Below are 24,916 nucleotides of genomic sequence, written 5' to 3'. Positions count from 1 at the left end.
ACAAAAATGGAAACTCTTCCTCCTATTTCAGAGCCGAGTAGCTCAGATGAGGGACAGTCTTTGAAATGGTGGCTCCGAAATGCATAACAGGCTATTTTCTGAAAAGCAATTCTGGACCACCCACAGAGGCAACAATAGCCAGGAGCTCTGAACACAAGTGGGGTCCATGTCTGATAGACCCCTTTCTAAGGCATAGTATGCCTGCCATAAAGGACCTCTGGGTAGAACGTCAGTGTCTATTTTTTGAGTAATTAAGGTATGGGCATGAGAGGGGAGCCAGGGCTTTTCAGTTGAGACCCCAGTTTTATACCGTCTAAACCAGAGTAGGTTGCAGAAAAAAGCAGAGTTACAGAATAGTGATCCTGTATGAAGAAGAAGGTAGTTCTGACAATTTTGTTGAGATGCCATTAATATGAATTTTAAAAACATTCCACAGTCTAATTATTATGGAGTTCACCCACAGTCTAATTGGATCATGACCTGTTATTTCATTGAGATTAGGATCTACGAACTTTAGCTATTTGGTTCTTTCTGTGTCAGGAGTTAAATTTGGGGCTTTAAATTTTTAAATTAAAAGTACCTCTCTTGGTTCTCAAAGGCCCCTGTGGCCCATCTTCATCGTGCCCTTGAAGGGAAATCCAATAATTGCCCTTGGCAGTCTGACTCATGGAAGCAAAGACACAGCCAAGCGTGGGCTGGAGATGCTCTCTGAGCATATAACCTTCCCGAGCTGCTTATTTGGATGCTGAGAAGTTCACCTCAGGGGAAATTTGGACTGTTATTTTTCTTCAGGTCGTCCGTTCTTAGGAGACGTAGCTGGTGTATGCTCTGTATTTTTATCATCTGCTAAAGGGCAAGTCAGACCGTATCCCTGATATTAAAGGATCAACAAGTACAAGAGTGATAAAGCCCCTACAACCCTGGAATCTCCTTTAAGGCTGTTTTCAGGGAGCCATCGCACAAACCAAATAGACATTTGGAGTCTCAGCCATTTGTAATGACAGGCTTCTCAGGGCTGAGTTTAAAAATGACAGAGAGGCAACATCATCTTGGCAGAAGCATCATTATGCCTGCACAGAAAACTTTCCAATATATGCCAGGCTTTCAAGTAAGGAAAGCGTGAGTCTCCCCAACTGAGACATCAAGCTTAAGCAAATCAATTTTACCAAAGATACTGACCAAGCGATCCTTTTGAACACAAGCCATGCGCTCCTACCTACGCAGAGAGTTAGACAAAAGCAACATACGATTCTCTGGTCGGTGTAATCGCCGCTGCTGTAGGAGGTGGCCAGCGTGGAGGAGCACTTCTCAGCATACCAGGGGGACAGGCCTTGCTGCGAGGCACTGCTGATGGAGATGGTGTAGATGCTGTCCGTGTACCCATCACAGTCACAGTTATCTCCCTGACGCCCCCCGTTCCCGGAAGCCCAGACGAAGATGGAACCCTTTCCTTGTCTCCCCTAAAGGAAAAGCCAGAATAGAATATATCACATCTATTATCATCTATTGTGGGTCACTGTCACACCCCAATAAAATCCCCAACAAACACATGGAGGAAGTTCTCTGAGACAGTTATTCAGAGGAGCCTGTTTCAACTCCAGGGGCTCCAGCAACAATGTTGGAAATCTCACAAGATTGTATATTATAAGCCACTGGGCTCTGGCTCTGCTGTCCTGCTTCATCTGGGCTGTCTCTGGGATGGGGCTGAGCGAGTGCTTTTCTTTATTATGCAGATTCATAATCCAGCCTTTAGCACTCACTCATATTTTTTCACTCTTCCCTTGGCTTATGTCACTACACTTGAATCTTTGAACTTCCTCTCTTTCTTTCTCCTTGAATCTTCTGGCTGACTGATAGAATGACAAAATCAGGCATTATTCAGATCTGCTTTGCAGCTGCATTAAAAGGGACTCTTCAATTGAATAGAACTCGTCAAGGCTACCCTTTCTATGATTTTTCAATTTGCACTCTCCAAAGTTTCTACTTTTGTTTCATCCTGTGCAGAACAAGGCCTCAGACTCCTGGCAAGAATGCAGCAAATCCAAGTCACAGAGCAGCACAACCAAGGCGCAAGTATTCACCAGGCACATGCAGAGTGAGAAGTGGCACGTGGCTGTATTTAAGGATGCATTTTCAGAGCATTTAAAAGAAGTCTGGGTAGTAGTTTACCTAGTGTAAAAATCCAAAAGCAGCAGGAAAATGAGAAAAGGCATACAAGGAGTATTTCTTAAGAAATACTCTAGGAGTAATAAATCTCTTTTGAATGTCAGACCCAAATGGGGAAAACTCTCTTAACCCTTAACTTCCATCCCTTTGAAGAATGATTTGGCTCTCTAAATACACGTCAAATTGTAAGCAATGACAAGAAATCCACAACCATTTCTTTTCACATAAATGCATTCCCTCCTCATTTCCAAACGGTCAGGTTTCATAGTAGGTGGGTCTGTGTTAAGCATCTCACCTGTTTGACACCATATTCAAAAGCCTTCTGGGCTAATCGGCCAGGCCCTTCCACAGTTTTCCCATCATCATTTGGGCCCCAACTGGCACTGTAAATATCCACATGTCCAGGATTGAATCCAATTGAACTGGCTTCAATAGCATCAGTCACAATGCCATCCAGCATTCTTATGCCTGCACAGCAAAACAAACAAACATACACATAAGTTGATGTCAGCATGTACATGTAAAATGGCACAATGCTGAATCATTTTTTTTTAAAGGACTCTCAAAAGAGTCAAAAACAGGGTAACCACTGGATGTCCTAAATGCCAGAGACTCAGCTGCTAAGAACACAGAAGATACAAGTCACTGCCTGCATAAGCTTTCTTATCTGCCCTTTAGAGATAACTATATGCATGTGCAGTGCCCATGGTTTCTGTTGATTACAAAATGTCTCCCCTCCCTCACTACCCCAATAACCTGAAAACGACAAGATAGCTTTCAGAAAGAGGCATCAAGCAGCCCTGCCTCAACACTCCTGCTCCTGACTATACCACGAATGGCTGTGGCCCAGCCTGTGCCGCACAAAGGATTCCGTACAGGAAACCACGCAGCTTGAAAAGATCTACCCACAATAGAAAACTAACAAATAGAGAAAGAACTTTTGTTTCTAAGCACTGATTAAAAATAACCCAGAGGCCATTCTTTTATGTGTTTGCTAAGAAACATTTTCAAGGAACATGCTTCCTTTTCTTCTAAATAATCTCAAGGATGAAATCATTGCCATGGATTTCACTCCTGAGGGAGAATCATTTTTCATCAGGAGAAGGCAGATGTGCTAGCTTTTTGTGCCTTCCAACAGGCTGTCACCCATCATCAGACTCATGGATCCAAGAACAAGGAAGGCAAAAGCAATTTAGACAGATACATGAAGCTACCTGGTTATTCTCAGCTTCAGACTGATAATGCAATGGAGTACACAGCCTGAGACTTTCACACTATTTTTTACTATGGAGCATAGGTAAAAAGAACATGTAATTGACGTGATTAGTGAAAGTCATATTTATAAAAAAAAATTGGTTAAAAATGCATTTGGGAAAATAAAATCCCAGCTCTTCTACTGACTAGCTGCATGATCTTGTGCAAACCAGTTAACCTCTCTGTGCCTCAGTTTCTTCATCTGTAAAGTGGGGACAATAACAGCTCACATGCATTGAAGCTATACTATATGGAACTACCATTCTATCGGCCTTAAATGTATGAACTCATCTATCCTTATGACAACCATTTGAGGTGGGCGCCATAATTCTACCCATTTTACAGGTGGAGAGACTGAAGCCAGAGAGGAAAAGTGACTTGCCCAAGGCCACACAGCTTGAAACTGGGGAGCTGGGACTTGAATCCCAGAAATCTGGCACCCAAATCCATCCTGTTAACTTCCAGGATACACTGCCTATAATGTGTTGTAGGCGCCTAATAAATGAAAAATATTATTTAAAAAATGCATTTGGGGCTAGATCATCAAAGGGTGGAGTAATAAAAAAAAACACCAGTAGACTTGGATTCAGAAGTCTCGTGTTTTAGTGCTACACTGCCACAAACTGTTACCTTGAGAATCTTGTTTCTGATTCGTCCTCTATATTGATGATTCTGTCACAAACTGTAGCTGCTTAGTTCATCATAACTTAAAAAGTGATTTCTTTTTCCAGGTAATTACATAATTTGTCCTTCTGTCTTAATTTTCCTTAAATTAACACTGCACTTTGGCGATGCTAGTATCAAAGGAATTAGCAATAACATTTAAAATCTAAGTATGCTGTTAGTGAGAGATGCATTGTCTATGCCAGGATGTATATATATTTGATTTCTAAAAAGGAATACACAACCGAATTCAAGATATACTTATGAAGAGTTTAAAAGAATTTTACTGTCATTGACATGTTCTACAACTGAACTTTCTTGTGGTTATAGTTTTTAAGAACAAAAGAAACTCGAAGTTTATAGCATAACCATGAAAGCCAATGGCAGGGATAGTGTAAAGAGGAGAGAGTATTGTTATATTCTCTGTGAGCCCCTGCAGATCCCCTCTCCACCTTCTCCACAGGAAAACGGACTGCACCAGTGGGTTCTCTTCCCTTTCCACTGGGTTCAGCCAACTGAAGACAGCAGCAAGAGGTTGGGGGATGAGAGGAGAGTGAGGTACTCATTCCCCTGGATCCTCTCTGCCTAGAAGTAACTCTGTTGTTTTGCTCAAGGCCATGGCTCTTGTCCAGTGGATCTCTCTGATGGCCACAGCTTTCTATCTCCAGTTTCTGCTGACCTCTCCTTCCCCCTGCTCCATTACGCCTAAAGGTGGTAACATCTGCCTACACTAATTGGCCCCTCGTTGGTTTCCTTTAACTCTAGTAAATGGTTCCTTTATTAAATTGCCCTGATGGAACCTACCATATGTTTCCCCATAAAGATGCTGACTGAAACAACGAAAAATTCTAAATTCCTGCTATCAAAGATAACCTTTAGCTTAATATAACAAATATGTTTTCTTTTTATTTTTAAAAACTGTTCTTTGCTATGAAATGAAGAACTACAGAATTGGGAGGTAGGGAGAACCTCCACCTAAATTTACCTCGTCCTTTTGGTCCCTTAGTAAGCACTCAATAGCAAACCCGTCTAAATCAGAACACTGAGAAAATTAGATTTGGCTCAAAAACTATTCAACATTTCCATTTTATTTCCCTACAAAAATGTATAGGCTATTTTCAGCTATCATTTCCTAGGAATCCAGATCCATTGATTTGCTTGCAAGTCACAGTCAAGTTCATAGCAAATTTTGCATGGAGTTCATTTCTTCCTCTGGTTATTGAAAGTCCCCCACCCCACCTCATTTATACCAGGTGATGCAAGACTCAAATTAAAGTGCACAACTACAGGAATGGCCCTCTGCTTTACCTCCGACTTTGGAATTGTATGCAACTCCAACCCCGCACTTGTGATTATTTGCTTGCATGGCAATTTCTCCTGCACATCTGGTCCCATGTCTGAGGATTAAAAAATAGGAATTATAAAATATAAATGAGGATAAACATTTTCTTTTGCACATGAATCCATGGTACATGAATATATTAAGTTTTTTTCCGCCTTATTGCTGGATTTCTTCTCATCCGTGTTAGATGAAGTATAGATATCAGATGAAGAGCCCAGGTAGTGGAGCCAGAGTATGTGAGTTCAAATTCGAGCTTCTGCCACTAAGTATGGTGTGACCTTGGGGAACTTACTTGTCCTCAAAGGGTTGTGTCATCACACAAGATATTGTATGTAGAACACTTAGAACAGTGGCTAGTAGGTATATAGTAAGAACCTAGGAAATGTTAGTTATGGATACTATTATGAGCAAATCTGACACTTTTGGAAACCTTTTCAAAGAAATGGCTGCTGCATGGTTGTGAAGTGGCTCCTCACTTTCCCCCTAGTGACTTCCTTGAATTAGGCTGTCCTGAGCCAGCCCTAGTAGGATATGATAGAACAGAGACCCCCCTCAAGCCTTTCTCCCCTCTTCTAACCATACACCAAACTACAACATCTGAGGGGTTTCTGGTACCAAGAGGAGTTTGAGATTTTAACAAGACACTACAGGCTAATTGGGAAGCTAGGGTGCTCCTGCAACTCTGACTGGGGCCAGAAGCCTAAACAAGACTGGTTTTTCAATTAGACAAAGGGGGTAATTTATGATTTCAGAGTATTTGGGAGAAAAAAATTCCTTCTCTAAAACACACCAAAGTCCACTATTAAAGCATGAATTCTGAAATTCTGGGGATAGTAATTGTCTTTTCTCACCACCCCTCTGACCTCATGAGGGCCAATAAGTCAAGAGAACTTTCACTGTTTATTTCATGACTTTATTCCATTGTGGAAGCACCGAGGAGCAGTGTGAATGCTGTTGCCTTGGAGGAGCCATTGACCAGACATAGGCTGACATAGATGAAAAGAGAGGAAGTGTTAGCTCTGAGCAGCTCTGTCAGCCGGCTACTTTTAGACACTCCTGCACTAGACATCTATTAATTTAGCCCAGCATGGGGCGTAAAAATCCTAAATTGACTGGGCCATTCAAAATGATTCTGTTTTTCACTTATCTTTTTTTCCTAAAGTACCAAAGATGATTTCATGGTCTTTTTCCGTTAAATGATGTTCCTGCTTTTTCATGTTAACCCTGGGTAGGAATCCTAAATCAGAACAACATATAATAATAATTCAAGGTTTTCCCTAATGCAGCAAACATCTACTTCTTTTTTGTTTCCTAGCATTTTCCCCTTTTGGGAAGTGGTCGTTCCTCACTCCTTGTGATTCTCTATCCCTGAGGCTCCTCGTCCCACACAGCTTTCAAGGATTTATACAGATTCTGGGGAAAAGAATTACATTCTTTCTCTTGAGCTTTAGGTTCCCTGTGAACCATGTGGATCTTTATGCCAGGCAAGATTCTCTTGAGAATGAAGCTAAGTAGAGGCAAGCAGCACTAGGAGATGGAAAGAATGGTTGGTGTCCTGGTGGAATATTATCTGAGCTCCTGGATCTTGCAATGCCTGAAGCTAGAGCATCCTTTAGGTGATTTTTTTTTTTAAAAAAAACCATTTTGCTTAATCTTTGAGTTAGGATCTTCATTTGCCACTGAAGGTGTCCTGACCAACACACCCATTCTCTGAGAAATATGTGCACACTGAACACATAGAAAGGACCTTACACTTCTTTGATGGATTGGCCCTCTTTGTCATTGTAGGAGAAATTCAGTTGTCATCCTCTGGAATGTGCTCCCAAAAGTCACCACCACCTATATTTCTTTATACAGGATGAGACACAGGGCCCGGGACAGAAAAATCTCCAACCTGAGCCAACAGAATCAACCCATTGGCAAACATCCTCAGCAATGTACCTCGGTCCTAAAAATGATGCAATGTGGCCACCTGTTATTTATCTCTCCTTACATACTGAGGACTATTTTCTTGGAATTTGCAATAGGATCATGGTACAAATAGGGGTTGGTATTTTTTCCTCCTCTTATCCCCACTTCCCAGCTCCACACCTTAAGAAAAAGAGATTTTATCGAAATTGTTCTATGTCATTCTTTATAGACCTACAGCTTTTTTTCCCCTTAAATCAGGTGCTGAGATAAAAAAACGCTCTATTATCTTAGAACAATGGTTGTAAGTGACGTTTAAACAAATTGATTTTTAAAAAATTATTGCACAAGATAGTTTAAAGACTAATATTGTGCTGGTTAAAATATCTTGTCACACATGTTATTTAACTAGAAAAATAATCTGTACTTGGTGTTGAAATACTGAATTCAGATTCATGCCAACTTAATAGTAAGAGTTACCTGCACTTTTAAGATTCTATTATTTAGTGATTCCTCTTTTGATTTGTGGAGAAGAATTCAAATGCAGCTTCTATTAATCTCATTTACATACTAATAAAGAACAGCAGCAACACAGATTGGAGAGAGAATTCCTTTGGAATTAGGAGATGGTAGTTTTCTAACTTCAATAAAGGCCAAGATAAAACGGGGCCATTCATTTTCCAAACCTAAGGGATCTATTTCTGACAACATACTAGAAGGGTGACTCTATTTTTTATTACACCTTTTGATAAATGATAGGGATGCTGCCCTTTTGGTTAATCGTTAAGAGGACCCTGAGAGATAGTTGTTTATTGTGTAAGTTTCAAACAGCAGATTCTAAATCGGCTTAGAAAATTGACTTATCTCTGGTTCTGCTCCTATCAAATGATCTTATTCTTGTCATGCTGATTTCCCACTAAAAGGAGGTCTACCTTAGTTGCAACATGAGAAGCCTTCATCATCATCATTGTCATTAGTGTCATTGTCATCATCATCACAACACTTTTTCTCTGTACTAGGCACTATCTAAGCCAATTACATATATAAACTCATTTAATCCCCATAATAACCCTATGAAATAGATTCTATTATCTCTTTTTAATAAATGATAAAACTGAGGCACAAAGCAGTTAAATAATTTGTTCAAGGTCACTCAGCTATTGAGTTGCAGATCTAATATTTGGTCTAAATCTAGCTGCAAAGTCTATTCTCTGAACTGTTTGGCTAGCCAGACTAACTCTATGCTTTGGGGAAGGTCCATGGCAGGCTATGTTCTGGAAGCTCAGAGTTTTCAGATACAAAATAAGTATCACTACGTGGGCTGCCTCCTAAGGGCCTTTGGAGCTCTGTGAGTTGGGGGAAATTTGGCTATTATAAATACTGTGATGTTAGATTCCCCCTTTTGGGGGAATGAAGAGGAAAATCTGAGTCCCCTTCTCATGAGTAGAGAAACTCCACAGCATATTATTTCACCAAGTATTTCCCTATCATGCCAGCCACCACACAAGTTAGCACTCACACTGGATCCTGGGGCTGGACCCAGGCTGTGCTGCCCAGGAAGGAGGCTGACTTATCCCCCCAACAGTTTCCTCAGCAGCACTGTGTGGCTGGGAGCAGATTTCTCTCTTAGTCTTGACCAAAGCAGTAGCATAAGAGCTGTCACTTTTACTTCATTCTAAGAAAGGTGCTCCTTTCTTCCAAACACTTACTGCCCATTTCTTTAGGAAGTTCCTCTCAGGAGTGTAGGGAGCAGGTGCCTTGTCACCCATTTTAGGAGACAAAATTAAAAATGGAGGCAGAAAGAGGTCACCCTGTATACTGGTAATCTGCAAAACCGTGACTATCAGCCAGGCTAACGTTACGAGGTCATGCTCCAAAAGAGTAGGTGTTCCTCCTGGTCCTGCACTGCCCTGACTCAGATATAAGGCTGAAATCTTGTCTGGGGTTCCTGCTATAAGTTTCTAAGACATCCCCCTTTCCTCTAAAGGTGCCTCTTCACAGTTCCTGTTGTATTGTTACTAGAATGTTCTTACCTGTAGAGAGCCTTTGTGGTTAACTCCTTTAAGAAATAAACCCTAGAAGAAGTAAATGTTACTCAAAGAAGCAATATCATGGAACCCTCCTGAACTCTCCCCTTCTGCCCAAGGAAGAAATATAAACCCAGAAGTTGAGGCCAAGTGCATGGGCCCCAGCCTGCCTCTGGGGGGTTGTTGGCTTTCTGGGGGGGACTACCCAAAGAAGCAACTTTAGGTCAATATTACTGCACCATGGGAATGTTACGATATTACAGCCACAGGGGAATTCTGAGAGAAAATTAGGGAGATAGGGAGATGGAAAGTGAGAGCGAAGGAGAGAGGGAGAAAAAGAGAGAGACAGAGAGAGAGAACACAATTGATCTAAGTTGGGTGATAGTCCCAGAGAGAAAAAGCCATATGAGGGACAAGGGGAGCACTTTATGTGGCATACACAAAGAGCTGTCATTGCTTGCTCTTTCCATCCCCACTTGTAGCAGCATGCCCTAATTTTGCCTTGGCTTTGATCTATTCTGGTGCAAGTCTCTTCTGGGTGGAGCAAATGAAGAGAAAGCATGTCTCCTCAGAGTCTGTGAGAGATAATATTATGTGCAAAGATGAATTCTGACATGGGCATGCACACTTGGGGCCACATGTCTAGAGGCTGAAGTTTCTTTGGGGCTAGGAAAGAAGGTTAAAAAGTCTCTTGCCTCCTGGTCTTTATTTGGCTTCTTGCTTTGGCAGGTCTGGCTCTTGGCCTTCCTCATCGCCCTATGGCTGCTACGGAGAGCTAATTTAGGAGTTGGAAGATACCCTCTTTCCCTTCCCTTTAGCTTGAGAATACCCAGCAGGAATTCTGGAACAGGCCACAAACTAGTCCAACGCCCTGGAGACTGTGTTGAATTTGAGGGCCAGGCCTCAGGGTGCATTTCTCTTGTCTGGTGTCTGACCACGCTCTTCTGAGGGAACTAGTGAGCATGGTTGTGACCACCACAGAAAGTCCTGGGGATGTGCTATTTTGGTCATCTATATTTCTTTTCATGAGTAACATCAAGCATGTTGCCAATTGAGTCTTAGAGGAATTGAAGGCGGTGGGGACGGGCACAAGATTTTTACTCTTTATGTCCCAACACTCATTCTAAAGCTATACCTATTCAGTAACATCTGAGGGGAGCACTTCATAATATAAGAAAAAAATTTAATTGAACTGTAATTCTGTAAGCTAAAAGGAATATAAAAACAGAAGCTTTGGTTTCTGTTTTAAAAACAACAAAATATTGTGGTATGGATGGTGCGCATGCACATTTTCTGAGAGCTGAAATGTGGATCATATTTCTAGTATAACTTTCTGAAATAAGATAAAAGCATTTTAAAGTACTTATTTCCCCCACCAATCCACAGTTACTCACTTGTTCTCATTTGTGGGATCATATCTGGGAAATGGATCATGGTCATTATCGTTAAAATCATAGCTAGCCTCTGGATCCTAAAGAGACGATAAAAATAATACTGCAGCATGATTTAAAAAACCAGCACTTCCCATGCCTTCTACCCATTCCCCAGTCCCATCCTGGCTGATAGCTTGAAAGTCTATTTCAGACTATGGCCCAGTCACTGATCATTTATTACACCCATAAACCAAACAGATGATGTATGCAGAAAAGCAAGCCAGCATCCAATTCTCAGTAAATGTTACCAAACCTACAGCTCGTGGAATCTCATAGGATATTAGAACCAGAATCAATCAGAGTTTACATAGTTCAACCACCTCACTTTTCAAATGAGAAAATTGAAGCCCAGAGAAGTTGAATGCCTTAATTAAGCTACAGAGCTAGTTAGCGACACTTTGACATTCATCTCTCCCATGAAGATAGGTGCAAAGAGGTGGCAGTGGGGTGGGGCTCAGGCCCACAGTAATCTCCTTCGGCCTCCACAGTTACACTAAATAAACATGTAATTTACTTAAAGGGAATCAGCTTGAAATTTAAGACAAGCTTCCATGTACCACCCCCTTTTCCAACCAGATTGCTACACTTAAACATCTCCCACAAAGGAATGCTGTCACCAAGACTGCTACTTCTCTATATTTCCATATCTTTCAGTAATTCCTACTTTCTACTATCTTTTTTCTTCTCTTTTTTTCCCTCTTTTCCTTTGCTCTTTAGTTGGGGAATAGTGGATGAGCGGAAAGGATGAGAGAAAGACAAGGGCCAATCTTAAAGATGAAACACTGATCTAAAAGCCTAAGGTATTATGGAGAACTTCATAAACAATGAAGTAAATAGTTTTCATTTACTTATTTCCCATTTCTAGTAAACTTTTATTTTTCTCAGCTTGTCATTTTTGTGCTGTGTAATGTACACTTTGAATTTGCATGGAAGGAATTACCTTCATATAACTTTACAATGTCAGAGAAACTGACCCATAAGGGATATAAGGAGGAAGTCTGTGAAAATAGTCTCAGACATCAGGCTAGATTTGATTGTTTTAATGCCCCAAATATTGAGTGGTATAGAGTCTGAATGGCTTTTAATAACTTAGTTGGTGTAGGTGCCACCCCCACCCCCAATGCATATGCTTTTGTGCAATCCTTGGCTCCAGTGAATTCTTTCAATGCCCACTGATACTAAAAAAGTTCACGTGGGCTTGCAGGAGGGTGAGGGAAATGGCAAAACTTTGGCCCATCATGCCCAGACATCAGAACAGCCTTCTGCTTGAGGGAAGGAAAGCTCTGTGTGTCTGTGTAGAGACCTCCCTAAGCTGCAGTCACCAGAGGGCCCACACTCACATAATTGTCATAGATGTCTGTGTGATTCCACTCCAGGCCATCATCCAGTACAGTGATAACAACTCCTTTTCCTGTGATGCCTTTTTGCCAAACAGGTATCACATGGAGGTCCAGTTTGGGCAGGGCTGCGGTCATCCTAGTATCTTGCTGGTAAAGAAAAACAAAGAAGCACTGGTAAAATCATGATTTGCTTGCTGCAAAATGAGAACTGAAGTTCCAGTCTGGAGACCCATCTTTGTTTTTCTTGGGGTTACTCTACTCTGTAGACGAAGGCAATTAGATGAAATAAAAAACAAAGTTGAGGGCCAAGTGAATCATCAGAGTGCAGCTCTTTCCCCAATTGTTCCAATGGAAAATCACAAGAAAGGATGAATCACCCTGTGCCCCTTCTCTTTGAACATTGTGACTTCAGAGAAGAAGTTTGTCTCTAGTTTCTTTCATTTATAAGGATATGCTCAAGCTTTTCATCTACTGAAGCTTTATTTGATGTCCCATATTTCCGTCTCCCCCAAAATCCTGAGCCTCCATCGCCACACTGAACCCACTTTATATTCTCGTTCATAGATGTTTTTCTAAATTTTCTAAAAAAGAAGCAGAACCTGGAATGCCCAGGAGGCTGTGGTCTCACCAGGACTTGCAATTTAATGGCCTACTTCCAAGTAAGAGTGATTTAGGGAGCAAGTATGTGTTGAGAGGAGACTTGGGGTTTTCTTTTTCAGATAACTTCTGAGTTACAGTGTATGAGACTGAAGGTGAGAAGAGATGGTCACCAAGAGAAGGCAGATATGAGCACATGCCCAAGCATTTGAGGGGGGTGTATTAGAAGAGTGCCTGGTTTATAATGAAGGGTCAATAAGAAATTTATAAATAAAAACAACCAGAAGTGTCAGTGAATGGATTGCCCCCTGGGCTGATGCTCCTCAGAAAGATGTGGGGGAAAAAAAAACTTACTAGGCCTCCATGAAGCTGACTCACAAGAGACTGGAAATATACACAGATTGTTGGCCAAAGTCAGAGAAGAAAGCCCCCATGTCAGTCACAAGAACAATCATAGAGTGTGGTTGTTAAGAGTATGGCCTCTGGAGCCATGAATTATGGCCCCACCACTAGTAACCATGTGATTTTGGCAAGTTATTCAACTTGCCAATGCCTCTGTTTCTTCCTCTGTTAAATGGGCATAATTCTTGAATCTACAGCATAATGTGGTGAGAACCAGATGAATTATTTTATGTCAAACGCTTAGAACAGTATTTGGCACATAACGTATGCACAAATGTTAGCTAATGAGTCCCTTCTGCTGCAATGAGCAAGTACTGCTTAGGTTAAGAGAGTGTCAAAAGGCATTGATCCGCTTTCCAATCCATTATGCCACAAGGAAGTCTAAGCCTTAGCTTACGGTTATCAAGAAAATTTATCTTTTATGATACTCTCGACAATAAACACTTCTATGAACTTGTATTACTGCTATAGAGACGTAATACTAAAACCGATGGGAAACACTCTGCAGGCAAGCAGGAACACTTACAAATTGTCCACTCAATGCCCACATACCAATAAAGATTTAGTAACTATTTTAAAGGTAGAATGGTTTGCAAGTCTAGATAACTGCAAGTAGATATCTTTTGTCCTTCCTTGTATTCCTTCTTTTACCTAGTTCAGAAAATCTCACCTGTAAGCATGTAAAAACTGCCACTCAGGGCTGTATCTACTGAATCATATTCACCGTACACTTTGGGTTATATAAATGGTTCTCAAGAGTAACTTTGACCAAATGCAATTTTTGCCATGAGTACTATTTTGGAATCGCTAACTTGCAAGGCATGATTCTTCTGCATTTACTCCTGATAAGCTTAAGAAGACAAAAAGGTAACAACTTCTCTCACAGCAGCCAAAGATCTGTGTTTAGACACTCTCGCCTAGTAAAACAGAAGATCCAGATCATGGAAGGTCCCATCGGCCCTAGTTTCCAGGTAACATAGCCTTCTGCTGAATTCTCCATCATTAAAAAATAAATCTAGGGGCCAGCCCGGTGATGCAGCAGTTAAGTTCACAGGTTCTGCTTCTCGGTGGCCCAGGGTTGCCAGTTTGGATCCCCTGTGTGGACATGGCACTACTTGGCAAAAGCCATTCTGTGGTAGGTGTCCCATGTATAAAGTAGAGGAAGATGGGCATGGATGTTAGCTCAGGGCCAGTCTTCCTTAGCAAAAAGAGGATTGGCAGTAGTTAGCTCGGGACTAACCTTCCTCAAAAAAAAAAAAAAAAAACTATTGTGCAAACGTAACAATATAAATAACCCAGGTTCTACACAGTCCTTTGGTAGCTACTTACCAAGTACCACTGCTGATTCCACATTGGATCATTGAAGAGATTTAGTGCTGAGTCTCTTAGAATTGAACGTTTACTTCTCTCTTTTTCATACTGTTGTTCAGCCCATATCACCTACAAGGAGATTTATAGCAAGAAAGTCAACAGCCAAATAGCCACCTCTGTGTAACCATCTTCCCTCTAACTAGTTCCGGTGCCCTTCCTATCAGAGTTCAGGCAGCTCCGCCATGTTCTCATTTGACTACAGATCAAACTGGTAGCTCAATGAGAAGAAGGGGTTACCCACTGGGAAGATGAATATTTCCTCTATTATAGTAAATTGTACCTTTAGGGGGAGGAGAACCAGTCAGTGAAGCGATGATTCCCTCAAATTATTTACACTGTGATTACAGTGGAAGTAAAAGTTCAGCCTGCTTTCATCAGCAAATGGACCATAATACTCATTTTTGTATTGAGGTTCCAGGGCTCTGTAGCTGAAAATTTGTCCGTTTTCATGGAATGAGTCAACAAGCTAAGAGATCCCAGAGACTGCTGTTTGGTGCTGTTACAGCTTAATTTCTCTTTCTTTACACACAAAAGGTAGAAATTGCAAATGTTACACAAGACAAGAAAGGTGCTGTGTCTTTGCATATCTGAAACGCTGGCTCCCCTGTGCTTCAACCTCCTACTTAAGAGTGTTTAATATGAGAAACAGATCCAGGGTGTTGAATGGGCACTACTGACTATACACACTTACCATTAATTTAGTTTCATGTATTATGCAAAGAGATCTGACAATACAAAAATTACCTGCCCCATATTTATGGCATAATCCTATTATACTTGAGGCCCTGAGAGTATGAGGGGCTGCCTGTGGTTCTATTTATTATGAGATAATTTGTTGTTGGTAGTACTGTTGAGTCGATTCCAACTCCTAGTGACCCTGTATCCAGCAGAGTGGAACGCTGCTCAGTCTTTTTGCACCATCCTCTCATCTTCTGGCACTGTATCAGACAATGCTCCACTGCTATTCATAAGGTTTTCATGGCCAATATTTCAGAAGTGGGTCCTTCTTCCTAGTTTGGCTTAGTCTGGAAGCTCCGCTGAAACCTCTCCACCATGGGTAACCCTGCTAGTATTTGAAATACCGGTGGCATAGCTTTCGGTATCACAGCAACATGCAGCTGCCACAGTATGACAACTGACAGACAGGTGGTATGGTTCCCTGACTGGGAAACAAACCCAGGCTCTGGTCATGAGACCACAAATTTTAACCGTTAGACCACCAGGGCAGCTCCTATGAGATAATACCATGCTCTTATTTTGCTTGGCAACATGACTATTTCCTACTCAAAACATACGCTGTCTATTGTACACGTGATGATACTCCAGTGTGCGGTGGGATATTGTTAATGTGAGAATACTCAGGAGTTAAACCCAAAAATAAAAACTGAAAGATAATTTGCAATTAAGGGATAAAATCATCCACTAAGACTGTCCTGAATTTTCAATTAGAAAGTATACTGCAAACCTTTTATAAACATTGGGAGGGACTTGAGAGTTAGCAATTAGTCACTATAATTTATTTTTAAAGTGCCTATATTTTTAAGTTAATTGTTTTGGCTTAAAATACCTCAATGCTTGGAATATACTGCCTCTCATCTGATTTGGTCTTTGGAGCTGGCTGCTAGGGAACAAGTACTAATCTTTGAGGGAGAGAGTCACTTACAGTTGGAGATTTCATTAGCAGACTTGTAAAGATAGCCTATTGCTGCATGTCAGAGGACTAATTTGAGAGAATATTATTCCCTATCAAAAGAAAGAGCAATAAAGTGAAAATCAAAAGCAATTTTCAAAAAATGAAGCACAAGAAGAAGCACTCTGCCATCTGATCAGATAAACATCCAATTGTTGGAAACAGTGTTATGATTAATGCCATTAACTCCAAATCCCATATTAATCTCTACAAGAACAGAACAAATGGAACAGAGCAAATTGGTGGTGTCTTTGTATTTTGTATATAATAGATATCATGTACTTAATTGTAAATAATACTTTTGATTTGCAAAGAGCATTAAAGATCATCTAGTCCAAGCTTTCACTGCAAGCTTCTATGATTTTTCTTAAAATAAAATTATTCTAAAAATATTTTTTTCGTAGGATTATATAGACTCCTTTTTTATGAAGTTATGTTGCAGAGCAAATTCTTAGTTCTTCTTAATTATGCCTTAAGATTTCTCCCCAAAATCAACGATTAAGGAAATATCTAAAGAATAGAACTGGACCATCTGTTCATATTAGTGAGATACTTTGAGTAGTAGTAATAGTTATGTATGCTCTACTGTGTCCAATTTTCTCCTATGAAGATGAGAAGGGAAGTCAGTTTGATTCCTTGTGCATTAATATCAGGCAAGCAGTTAGGCAGACAAGGAAATCTCTCCTGCTTTACATAAGAATTAAGCCTAGTCAGGGTGCTGGAAGTTGTCCTACTTTTCAAAGACCATGTGCAATATGCCGTCTGCCTTGGGATGGGGAAGGGAAGATTTCATCGGACAAGAAACTTTTAATGTCCGGGGTCTCTGATTTGGTCTCCCACAGCTAGCCTTTAACCTGAGTAAAATATAGCAACGGATGTGTCTAAGTTGTGGGTCGCTGTCCGTGGTCCTGACTCAGTATTCTTTGTCTGGGTGTGGCTGCTGCGTTTACATTTGAACTCTGGTAACCCAGGCTCGGTCATTCTCTACTCTCATAATTTTCTCTCTTCTTTTTTAAAAATTCTATCAGTTGCTGAACAAATAAAATAGCAAACTATTTCACAGGGTTCATGTACTTTCAACAGTTCTATCACCTTTCCGTCACTTATACTTTTCTTTCTGGGAAGTTGAAAGGATGTGTTCTATCTCTCACAAAGCTTCCATATTCCCCGGAGTGTCCTAGGCAACAGAAATCATGTATTCAGATATCAGGCCAGCCAGAATAAATTTCCACCAGGAAGGCACATTCTTGAGAAAAGGCAACATTATGTGTGCAAATTGCAATACTCCCAATACAGTCAATATTTCTATTGATATGTTTGCTGACTTCAAAAACATAGTTCAAAAATCAATAGGTCCATTAGATATACATTCAAACTGTCCCCACACTATTTATCTACATTCAGTCTAGACATTTCCTGCTGTTGCCTAATGATGGAATATGGATACAAACTAGGATAAAAAGAGATCCAATGCTTTGGATCAAACAATACAATACTTAGTAAAATATTTGCCTCATGAAGACATGGATTTAAAGCTCTTTCATAAACACTAGTTTCCTATACAACCAAACCAAATAGAAATGACACAATGTTTTTTAAGTTATGCTGAAATGTTATCAAAAGCAAGCTTCATGTATTATAGTTCTTTGGCATTCCTACATGAGATATTAAAGGGCTTGGTACATAATAGGCATATAATAAAAGGTTATTGACTGCTTTTATTGTCAAACATTTTAATTAGTACTGCTACCTGATTTTTAATATTCACTTTAATGCTCTTAGACTGGACCTGTGAGCTAGTATTATATATATATTATATAGTCTTTATACATATTATTCATTTATATATATAATTTAGTTAACTCAATCAATCCAATCCAATTCAATTCAGTTATTATTATGTGCCATTATAAGCTTAAGGAAATAACAGGAAACACTATAGATAAATAATTGTGAGCACAATAAAAAAGAATCATATTTGCAAAGTGCTTTTGCTCTTGTTGGCAACTATAAAAAAAAGCAAATAAGTCAGGTTACCATTTGAAGACAAATGCATAACACTTACACGATCATCATCAGATAATCTCTTGGTGATATGAAAGGCACTCCTTCGAGATCTTCGGGGATGGTTTTTATGTTTGAATAAATAGTGATTTTCAAGTGATCCTATCTATAAAAGAAAAAATTAGAATTAAAATCTACTTTCGGAGCCAGCCTGGTGGCGTAGTGGTTAAATTTGCACACTCTGCTTTGGTTGCCCAGGGTTCACCTGTTTGGATCCTGGACGTGGACCTACACACTGCTTATAAAGCCATGCTTTGGTGGCATCCGACATAGAAGAACTAGAAGGACTTATGACTAGCATATACAAACTATGTACTGGGGCTTTGGGGAGAAAAATAAAAAGAAAGATTGGCAACAGATGTTAGCTCAGGGCCAATCTTCCTCACCAAAAAGCAAAATGTCCACTTTCCAAAATAAGTGTATATGGGTTAGACTGTGCCCCAACTAACTTAGAGATAGGCAACTTTTATTAAGCTCATTCCTTGTATTTGAAGTTAACTTTTTTTCTTCATGAGGAAGACACAGATAAAAGCCTTCCCTCTCTTGTCAGTGTGTTGAGCGAGATGAGCCTCATGATGTTATCGGTTGGGTTCACAATATACTTGTGGGCTTGTGATACTTCTGTTTCACACATTTCAGAGGAACTACATTTGTTTTCCTACGTGACAATGTTGTGTAGTTGACATTTCTAAAAAATATACCCATTTCATCAAATTTAGTCTGTTAGAGAACAATAATCTGTGGAAAGCAGGCAAACCCTTTGTGTACTATCAGTGCCATATTCAGTTAAAACAATTTGTTGTTGTTGTAAAACATAGCTATTGAATCCATAGTGATAATTGCTATAAGCTACTAGTAGTGACCATTTGACTTTCCACTAGTTCAAGGCTGTGGGAAAAAGCCAGCATGCCACATTTAGGACAGGTGTTCCACCTGAGTGTGTAAACTTCTCTGGGTGACTGTCAATACCTTCGGTCCATTTAGAACCATGTTCATTATTCTTTTAAGCTAGTGTTTCTTTTATTCAAAATGGTACTTAATTTGAATCCAGCAAATTCTCTAGATGCCCTGTATTTTTTTAATTAAGAGACAAACAATTGACAATGGGTTATTTCAGAAGAATGACATTCTTCAACTTGGTGGTTCTCATCACCTAGAGAATTTTTTTAATAGAGATGCCTAGACCCTGCTCCAAGCCTGGACCTCAGGCAGTGAATCTGCTATAAGCTATAGATGGAGTTGGAGAGAGAGAACAGTAGCCATAAGAAAAGATTACCGATGTTTAGCTCTGTTTCTGATATCAACTGGCTTTGATTCTGTTCACCCCTAATCCTAGCTTTGTCTTGAGGCCTTAAGGAACTCAGGATAGTGATGCTAAGTTCGTGTAAACAAAGGGAGAAATAAGCAGAACCAGCAAAGCTCTATCAGTCTTTTACAAAGAATTATTATTTTTTAAACGGTTGTTAGTAATGCCATTTTAACTGTCAATGGCTAGAGAAAATATAGAATATGCAAATCATGTGTAAATATAGGTGGTTTTTCTCACTACCTTTAAAGCTTCTTGTGACTATGCCATCCCTTCTTCGAAGATCCTACCAAGAATACTGATTTATTGTTATTTTTAGTTTTGGGATTTATGATTTTGAAAGGCAGTTTCCATAATGAATGGTCCAGGTTTAGATGTATGCCCGGGGCTAATAGGTGAGAAAAGAAAGAGGGATTTACTTTTTGCTCTCTCCTCTAATCTCCTTCCACACAGTTACCAGTGCTATTTAGCTGCCCAAGGGATATAGGATTAAGTCCCCAGTCACCTCCCTGCATAGGACACACATGATTTCCATGATACCCTCAGTATCCACCAGTACAATTCCACCCACTACTCACTCTCTCTTTAAGTCCCAACTATTCCTTGCAGACTTTCCAGACTTACTACTAAACCCTTTTCTTTATATCTCCCTGGCTCCCCACTAGCTGTTTTCTACCTCTGGAGTGTCTTCTCCAATCTCTTCCTGTTCTCCTGGAAACCTCTGACTCTTCTTCCTAAACCCTGTGCAATTGCTTCCTCCTTTGGACTGTCTTCTTCTATCCCTCCCCAGTTCCTTTCCACCTTCAATCCTTCAATCAACAAATACTGAGACTCCAGGCATAACTTTTACAGCAATTACATGTAATTGCAATCATTTGTTTCCAAACCAGTCTCCTCTAGATTTTTGGTTTCTTGAAAGTTTCTTTTTCTCCTATTATTCCTCAGCCCCTAAGACGGAGCCTGGCGCGGAACAAGGTCTGGACAAAAGCAAAAGTCTTGGTTTGCTACCGGGACACGGAGAAATTAATCTGTGTGTTGACTTTCCTGCTGGGCATTTCAAAGACAGTTTGGCTCATAAAATTTGAGAATGAAGCCTCTGGCAAGGGAAGGCGTATTCCCCAGTGAATTCGATCTGTGGAATCGCCAACGCCCACGTCGATTACTCATCCATGACTTCAGCAGCGTCTCTACCACCACCTCCAGAAAAAACGCGCCAAAATTTTCACAACTCCCTCCTCCCCCGCTTTGATGCGTACAGACTTCCAAGGCAAGGGGCGAGGGCTTGATTCTGAGCCAAGGAAAAGAAAGCTTAGATTAGAACTCACACCCCCTGGAGTTCCCCGGAATCGCACAGCAGCCTCCCTCGTAAAGCCTTAATGTCCCCCTCACCCAGCTATCTATTAACCCAGCCTTCACTTGGACAGGCAACAGTTTTCATCACAAGCTGAAATCCCTGGGGAAGCTATTACGCATTTGGCTGAGGAACAAGAAAGAAATAAATCCTTTCCTCATAGTCAATTCGGCAGCTTGTTCCTTCAGGGAGCGTGACCTAGCAAAGTTGTGAAGCTTGGACTTTGCAAGTTCCCGGTGAAAACCTGGAGCTCCCATTGGAGACGCGGAGAGCTGGTCCTCTGTCTTTTACCCACCTCTTCTCCCGCCGGCTACCCAGGCCACTCGGCGGCACCCCAGTCTCCGGGTTGCAAGTCCCGGCCGCTGGTGCTCTCCCAACACCCTGGGCGTGCTCCCAAAGGCTGGCGGCGGACATCACCAAGCCTGCTTGGCCCCTTGCATCAGGACTTGGATCTGATGCTGCCATATTGAAAAGAAGGAAACAGCCCGCTCCTGACGCAGACCCGCTGAGTCCCAGGCAACAGAGCGCGCTGCCTCTCCCGGGGACGCTTGGTTGGTAAGAGCCTGCGTGCATCTCAAGTTCCGTGAGCAAGCGTGGAGAGATTTTTCTTCCAAACCGCGCGCGAACGGATTTCAATTCCAGAGAGGACAACAGCAAGAATAAGCTCTACCCAGCTGCAGCGGCTTCGTTCTGCCTGGCTGCGCCCTGCCCAAACAATAAATAATGCAAGCCTTCTCTCTCCAACCGCGCCAGGGACGAGAGCTGGAGAAGCTCCTGCTCTTTGCGACTGGGCTCAGGAGAGTGCAACCTGGGGCTCCCACTTGGGATATCGCGCTTCAGTACCGCCCGTCCCCTCGGGCCCCAGAAAGTTTCTTGAAAGTGCAAACTCTTACCTGACCCAAAAGGTCATAGCCCAGCTCCTCGGCTATGGCCGAGGCTGCCTCCGGTCCCCCGGGGATTTCCGCCGCCCATTCATTCACAAACTGCCTCTTTGCTTTTACACTGTTCAATGCACACCAAGCGCAAAAGAGAGCGAAAGCAGTACACTGCAGAGTCCAGGCTCTTCGCTCCATGGCTCACACACTCGCTTGCACACAAGTGGGAAGGAGAGGGGGGAAAGAAGCAAAATAGAAAAAAATCCGGAAAGACTCGCCCTTTCCACCCTCGGGGCTCTGGACCACTTCTCGCTCCCAGTTGTTCTGCGAGGAGATAGGAGGCACTTGATAAGAGGCTGGGCGGCGGCGAGCGCTCAGTGCAGCGCTTCGGTCTCCCGGCTGAGTGGAGCCCCAGCCCTTCAGAGCCGGAATGGAAATGAGTGTTTACACGTCAAATCGACGAAAGCCATCTCTTGACGTCAGATCTACCTGGACTAAGATCTGGATGGTATTCCCGGCGGGGTGGAGAAGCGGCTAAAATAAGCAGCGGGGGATTAAGAAAAGGAAGGAACAGTTTGCTGGGATCAGTTAAGTCTGCTCTCTGACTGTAAATTCTGCAGCCGTGAGAAACACCTTTACTTCTCAGAGAGAAGTGCTACCAAAAACTGGGAGTGCAGCACACTTTCCCTCCCTTCTGTCCATTTTCTTTATATTTTCTTGATTGTCTCGAGGTGGGGGGTAGGGAGGGAAGAGAATTCTTACAATGGCCCTGTGGATATTAGCACCTGCTATGAAGAACAGGGCTCTCAAGCCTTTCAAATCGGACAGAGCCTGGGAGGACAGAGAGGAGAAAAGCGTCTACTGCTCCGATTCTGATCTAAATTGCCTAAGAAAATGAGCACATCTGGAAGATAATGTTAAAGGAAATACTTTTAAAAATGTATTTTAGCCATTCGAACCACCTCAGTTAACAAGTTTACTTTCTTCTCTCCTCTGTTTCTCAACCTCAGTAAAACAATATCTAAAATTTTATTCCAGATATTGCAGAGTCTAGCATCACCTCTTTCAGAGTGCTTATCAGAAAAATGATTAGTTACATGAATTTTTTAAACAGAAAATTGTTTTCTTTCTTCATCAACAGGGGGGTCTAGGGACCCAAATGGGGCCTAATGCTGTTGCGTTGACTCAGGGAGAGAAAGAGCAGGTTTCGTTAACTCCGAACTTTGCATTTTTCCTTCAGTAGAGCATTTCGTTTTGGTGTTGAACTGGAGCTGTGCCATTACTTTCCCATAAAATGCACAATATCTCTTTGTGGAAGAATGTTTTCCCATGGAAAGAGAATAGGCAAATGTCTAAATAACACCCCCACCCCCCACCCCCCGGTCCCCAAGAGAAAGGAGTTCAGTCTACTGTGGCTGAGCCTATTGCTATCCTGAGGGGTGGAACCTGGCAGGAAATGCCCTGGTGTGTAGTATTCAGCACCGAGGAATGGACAGCGCCACGCGCGCCCGTGGCCGGAGCTGCTCCTCCTTTTGAGCCCTAAGGACGGCTGCCCTTCTGCGACTGGTCAGAACCAAGCTGTTTCTCTTTTGGCGTGTGTCTTCCCCCACTTTCAAATAGAAAAATAGGAAATTGACCACAGAGGGGAAATGTGGTTAGGTTCATGATCGTGACTACTTGCGTCTAGCTCACAGGAACGCGTTGGACACAGCCCCCAAATAAAATTGCTGAGGATTAGAAGTCTCGTCTGCGAAAGGTTTTTTCTTTTTTTAAGCTCCCAACCGCCGGGGGGCGCAGCCTATTCGAGAGAAAGAGAAGAAAAGGGATATAAGATTGAGAAGAAGGCACGACAGCTTGTGGAGAAAGGAAGCAAGAGATGTTCTTTACAGGAAGCAAATGAGACTGGGACTTGGTGGAGGATGAGGCTGAGTGGTGCTAATTCTTCATTTGCTTCCATGTTTGCAGACATGTGGACTAGATGATTTCTTTAAACATAAAGCTTCTTAACCAAAACAAGTGCCAGTGTTAATAAGCCATGTGATGCAGTTAAGGATATTACAATAATGTAAGTAACTCTCACATGAGATGTTGTGGAATGGGCTCAGATCGATAGCTTTTCTGTCTGCTCTGTAAATTCACATGTGTAACTGTTGATGGCTGAGTGAGCTGTCTTCTTTTCCCTTCATGCTTCAGGCTGAGTCGTGGCCTCAAGCTCTCTAGGGGGTTTCATTCTCATAGCAGACAGATGCTAACTATGTGCTAGCAAGGCAAGAGAACCTCATGGCAAATGTTTAATGATGGTAGGTAAGGTTAGAGCAGGAACACATTTGCCCCTTTCTTATTATTGTTCAAGAAAATCAGCTTGGCATAGTGTTGGCAATGAAACCAGTGTCTCATTAATGAAGCATTTGTCTTAGATGGAGCACCTTACAAGCCTGGAACAAACATTTGTTTGATATACTTAATAGGGCAAACTAAATTCTCACAGTAAGAAGATAATATCCTCAACCAAACTACTATATATACTATATATATATATATAGTAATTTGTATATATATAGTATATAGTACATATATATACAATATATAGTAATAGCATATATATGAGTAATTTATTCTCAAATTGTCTGAATTTTATCCAATGGACCTTATTTACCACAAATTTCTGGTATGTAGAAGAAATGAATGTTTGCCAAGTCTAGGGGTGCAAATAAATGTGAGATCCATCTTAACTTTGTCATATCAAGGGCCAGCCCCATCCTGCTATTTGGATCATAGTAATAACCTCCAGACCCATCAGCGTCATATTTTATATCATGAATTAGAAGAGCCAATTATTACCCATAAGTTTTAACAGCATTTGACTCATCTGATTAATTTATATAGAAAACAGGATAATTCAGAAACCAGAGGACTGTGTTTCTATTATGAACTGTCACGTAAGTGTCATGTCTTTCATGATGGCTCCCAACTGCCCTGTTAATGATGCAGTTAATCATTTCTTAAGTTTTCTTGGAGAGTAATAAGAGCAAGGCTAGTACCAGCAGGAAGTAGGAATATGTTCAGAGACCTATAATCACCATCTTTTTAGTCTTCGAAAACAAATTTTCTCAACCTTTTGTTACTG

The 24,916-nt window shown here is 41.3% G+C and overlaps 1 protein-coding gene across 1 annotated transcript in view; it reads right to left on the bottom strand.

Moving 5' to 3' along the window:
- Positions 1-21,987, bottom strand: part of PCSK1 (proprotein convertase subtilisin/kexin type 1) — a 42,232-nt gene extending 20,245 nt beyond the window's left edge. The window contains exons 1-8 of the mRNA XM_046667475.1: positions 21,808-21,987; positions 18,259-18,363; positions 14,462-14,572; positions 12,134-12,280; positions 10,755-10,831; positions 5,392-5,480; positions 2,462-2,634; positions 1,248-1,460 (exon numbers count right to left, since the gene is read on the bottom strand). Coding sequence (XP_046523431.1) covers positions 1,248-1,460; positions 2,462-2,634; positions 5,392-5,480; positions 10,755-10,831; positions 12,134-12,280; positions 14,462-14,572; positions 18,259-18,363; positions 21,808-21,987 — 1,095 coding nt within the window. The remainder of the gene's footprint in view (positions 1-1,247; positions 1,461-2,461; positions 2,635-5,391; positions 5,481-10,754; positions 10,832-12,133; positions 12,281-14,461; positions 14,573-18,258; positions 18,364-21,807) is intronic.
- Positions 21,988-24,916: the final 2,929 nt, after the last annotated feature.

The sequence above is a fragment of the Equus quagga genome, chromosome 7 (assembly GCF_021613505.1).
Source record: "Equus quagga isolate Etosha38 chromosome 7, UCLA_HA_Equagga_1.0, whole genome shotgun sequence".
NCBI lineage: Eukaryota > Metazoa > Chordata > Mammalia > Perissodactyla > Equidae > Equus > Equus quagga.
The sequence above is the reverse complement of the archived record's forward strand: the minus strand, read 5'-3'. Positions and strand labels throughout refer to the sequence as shown.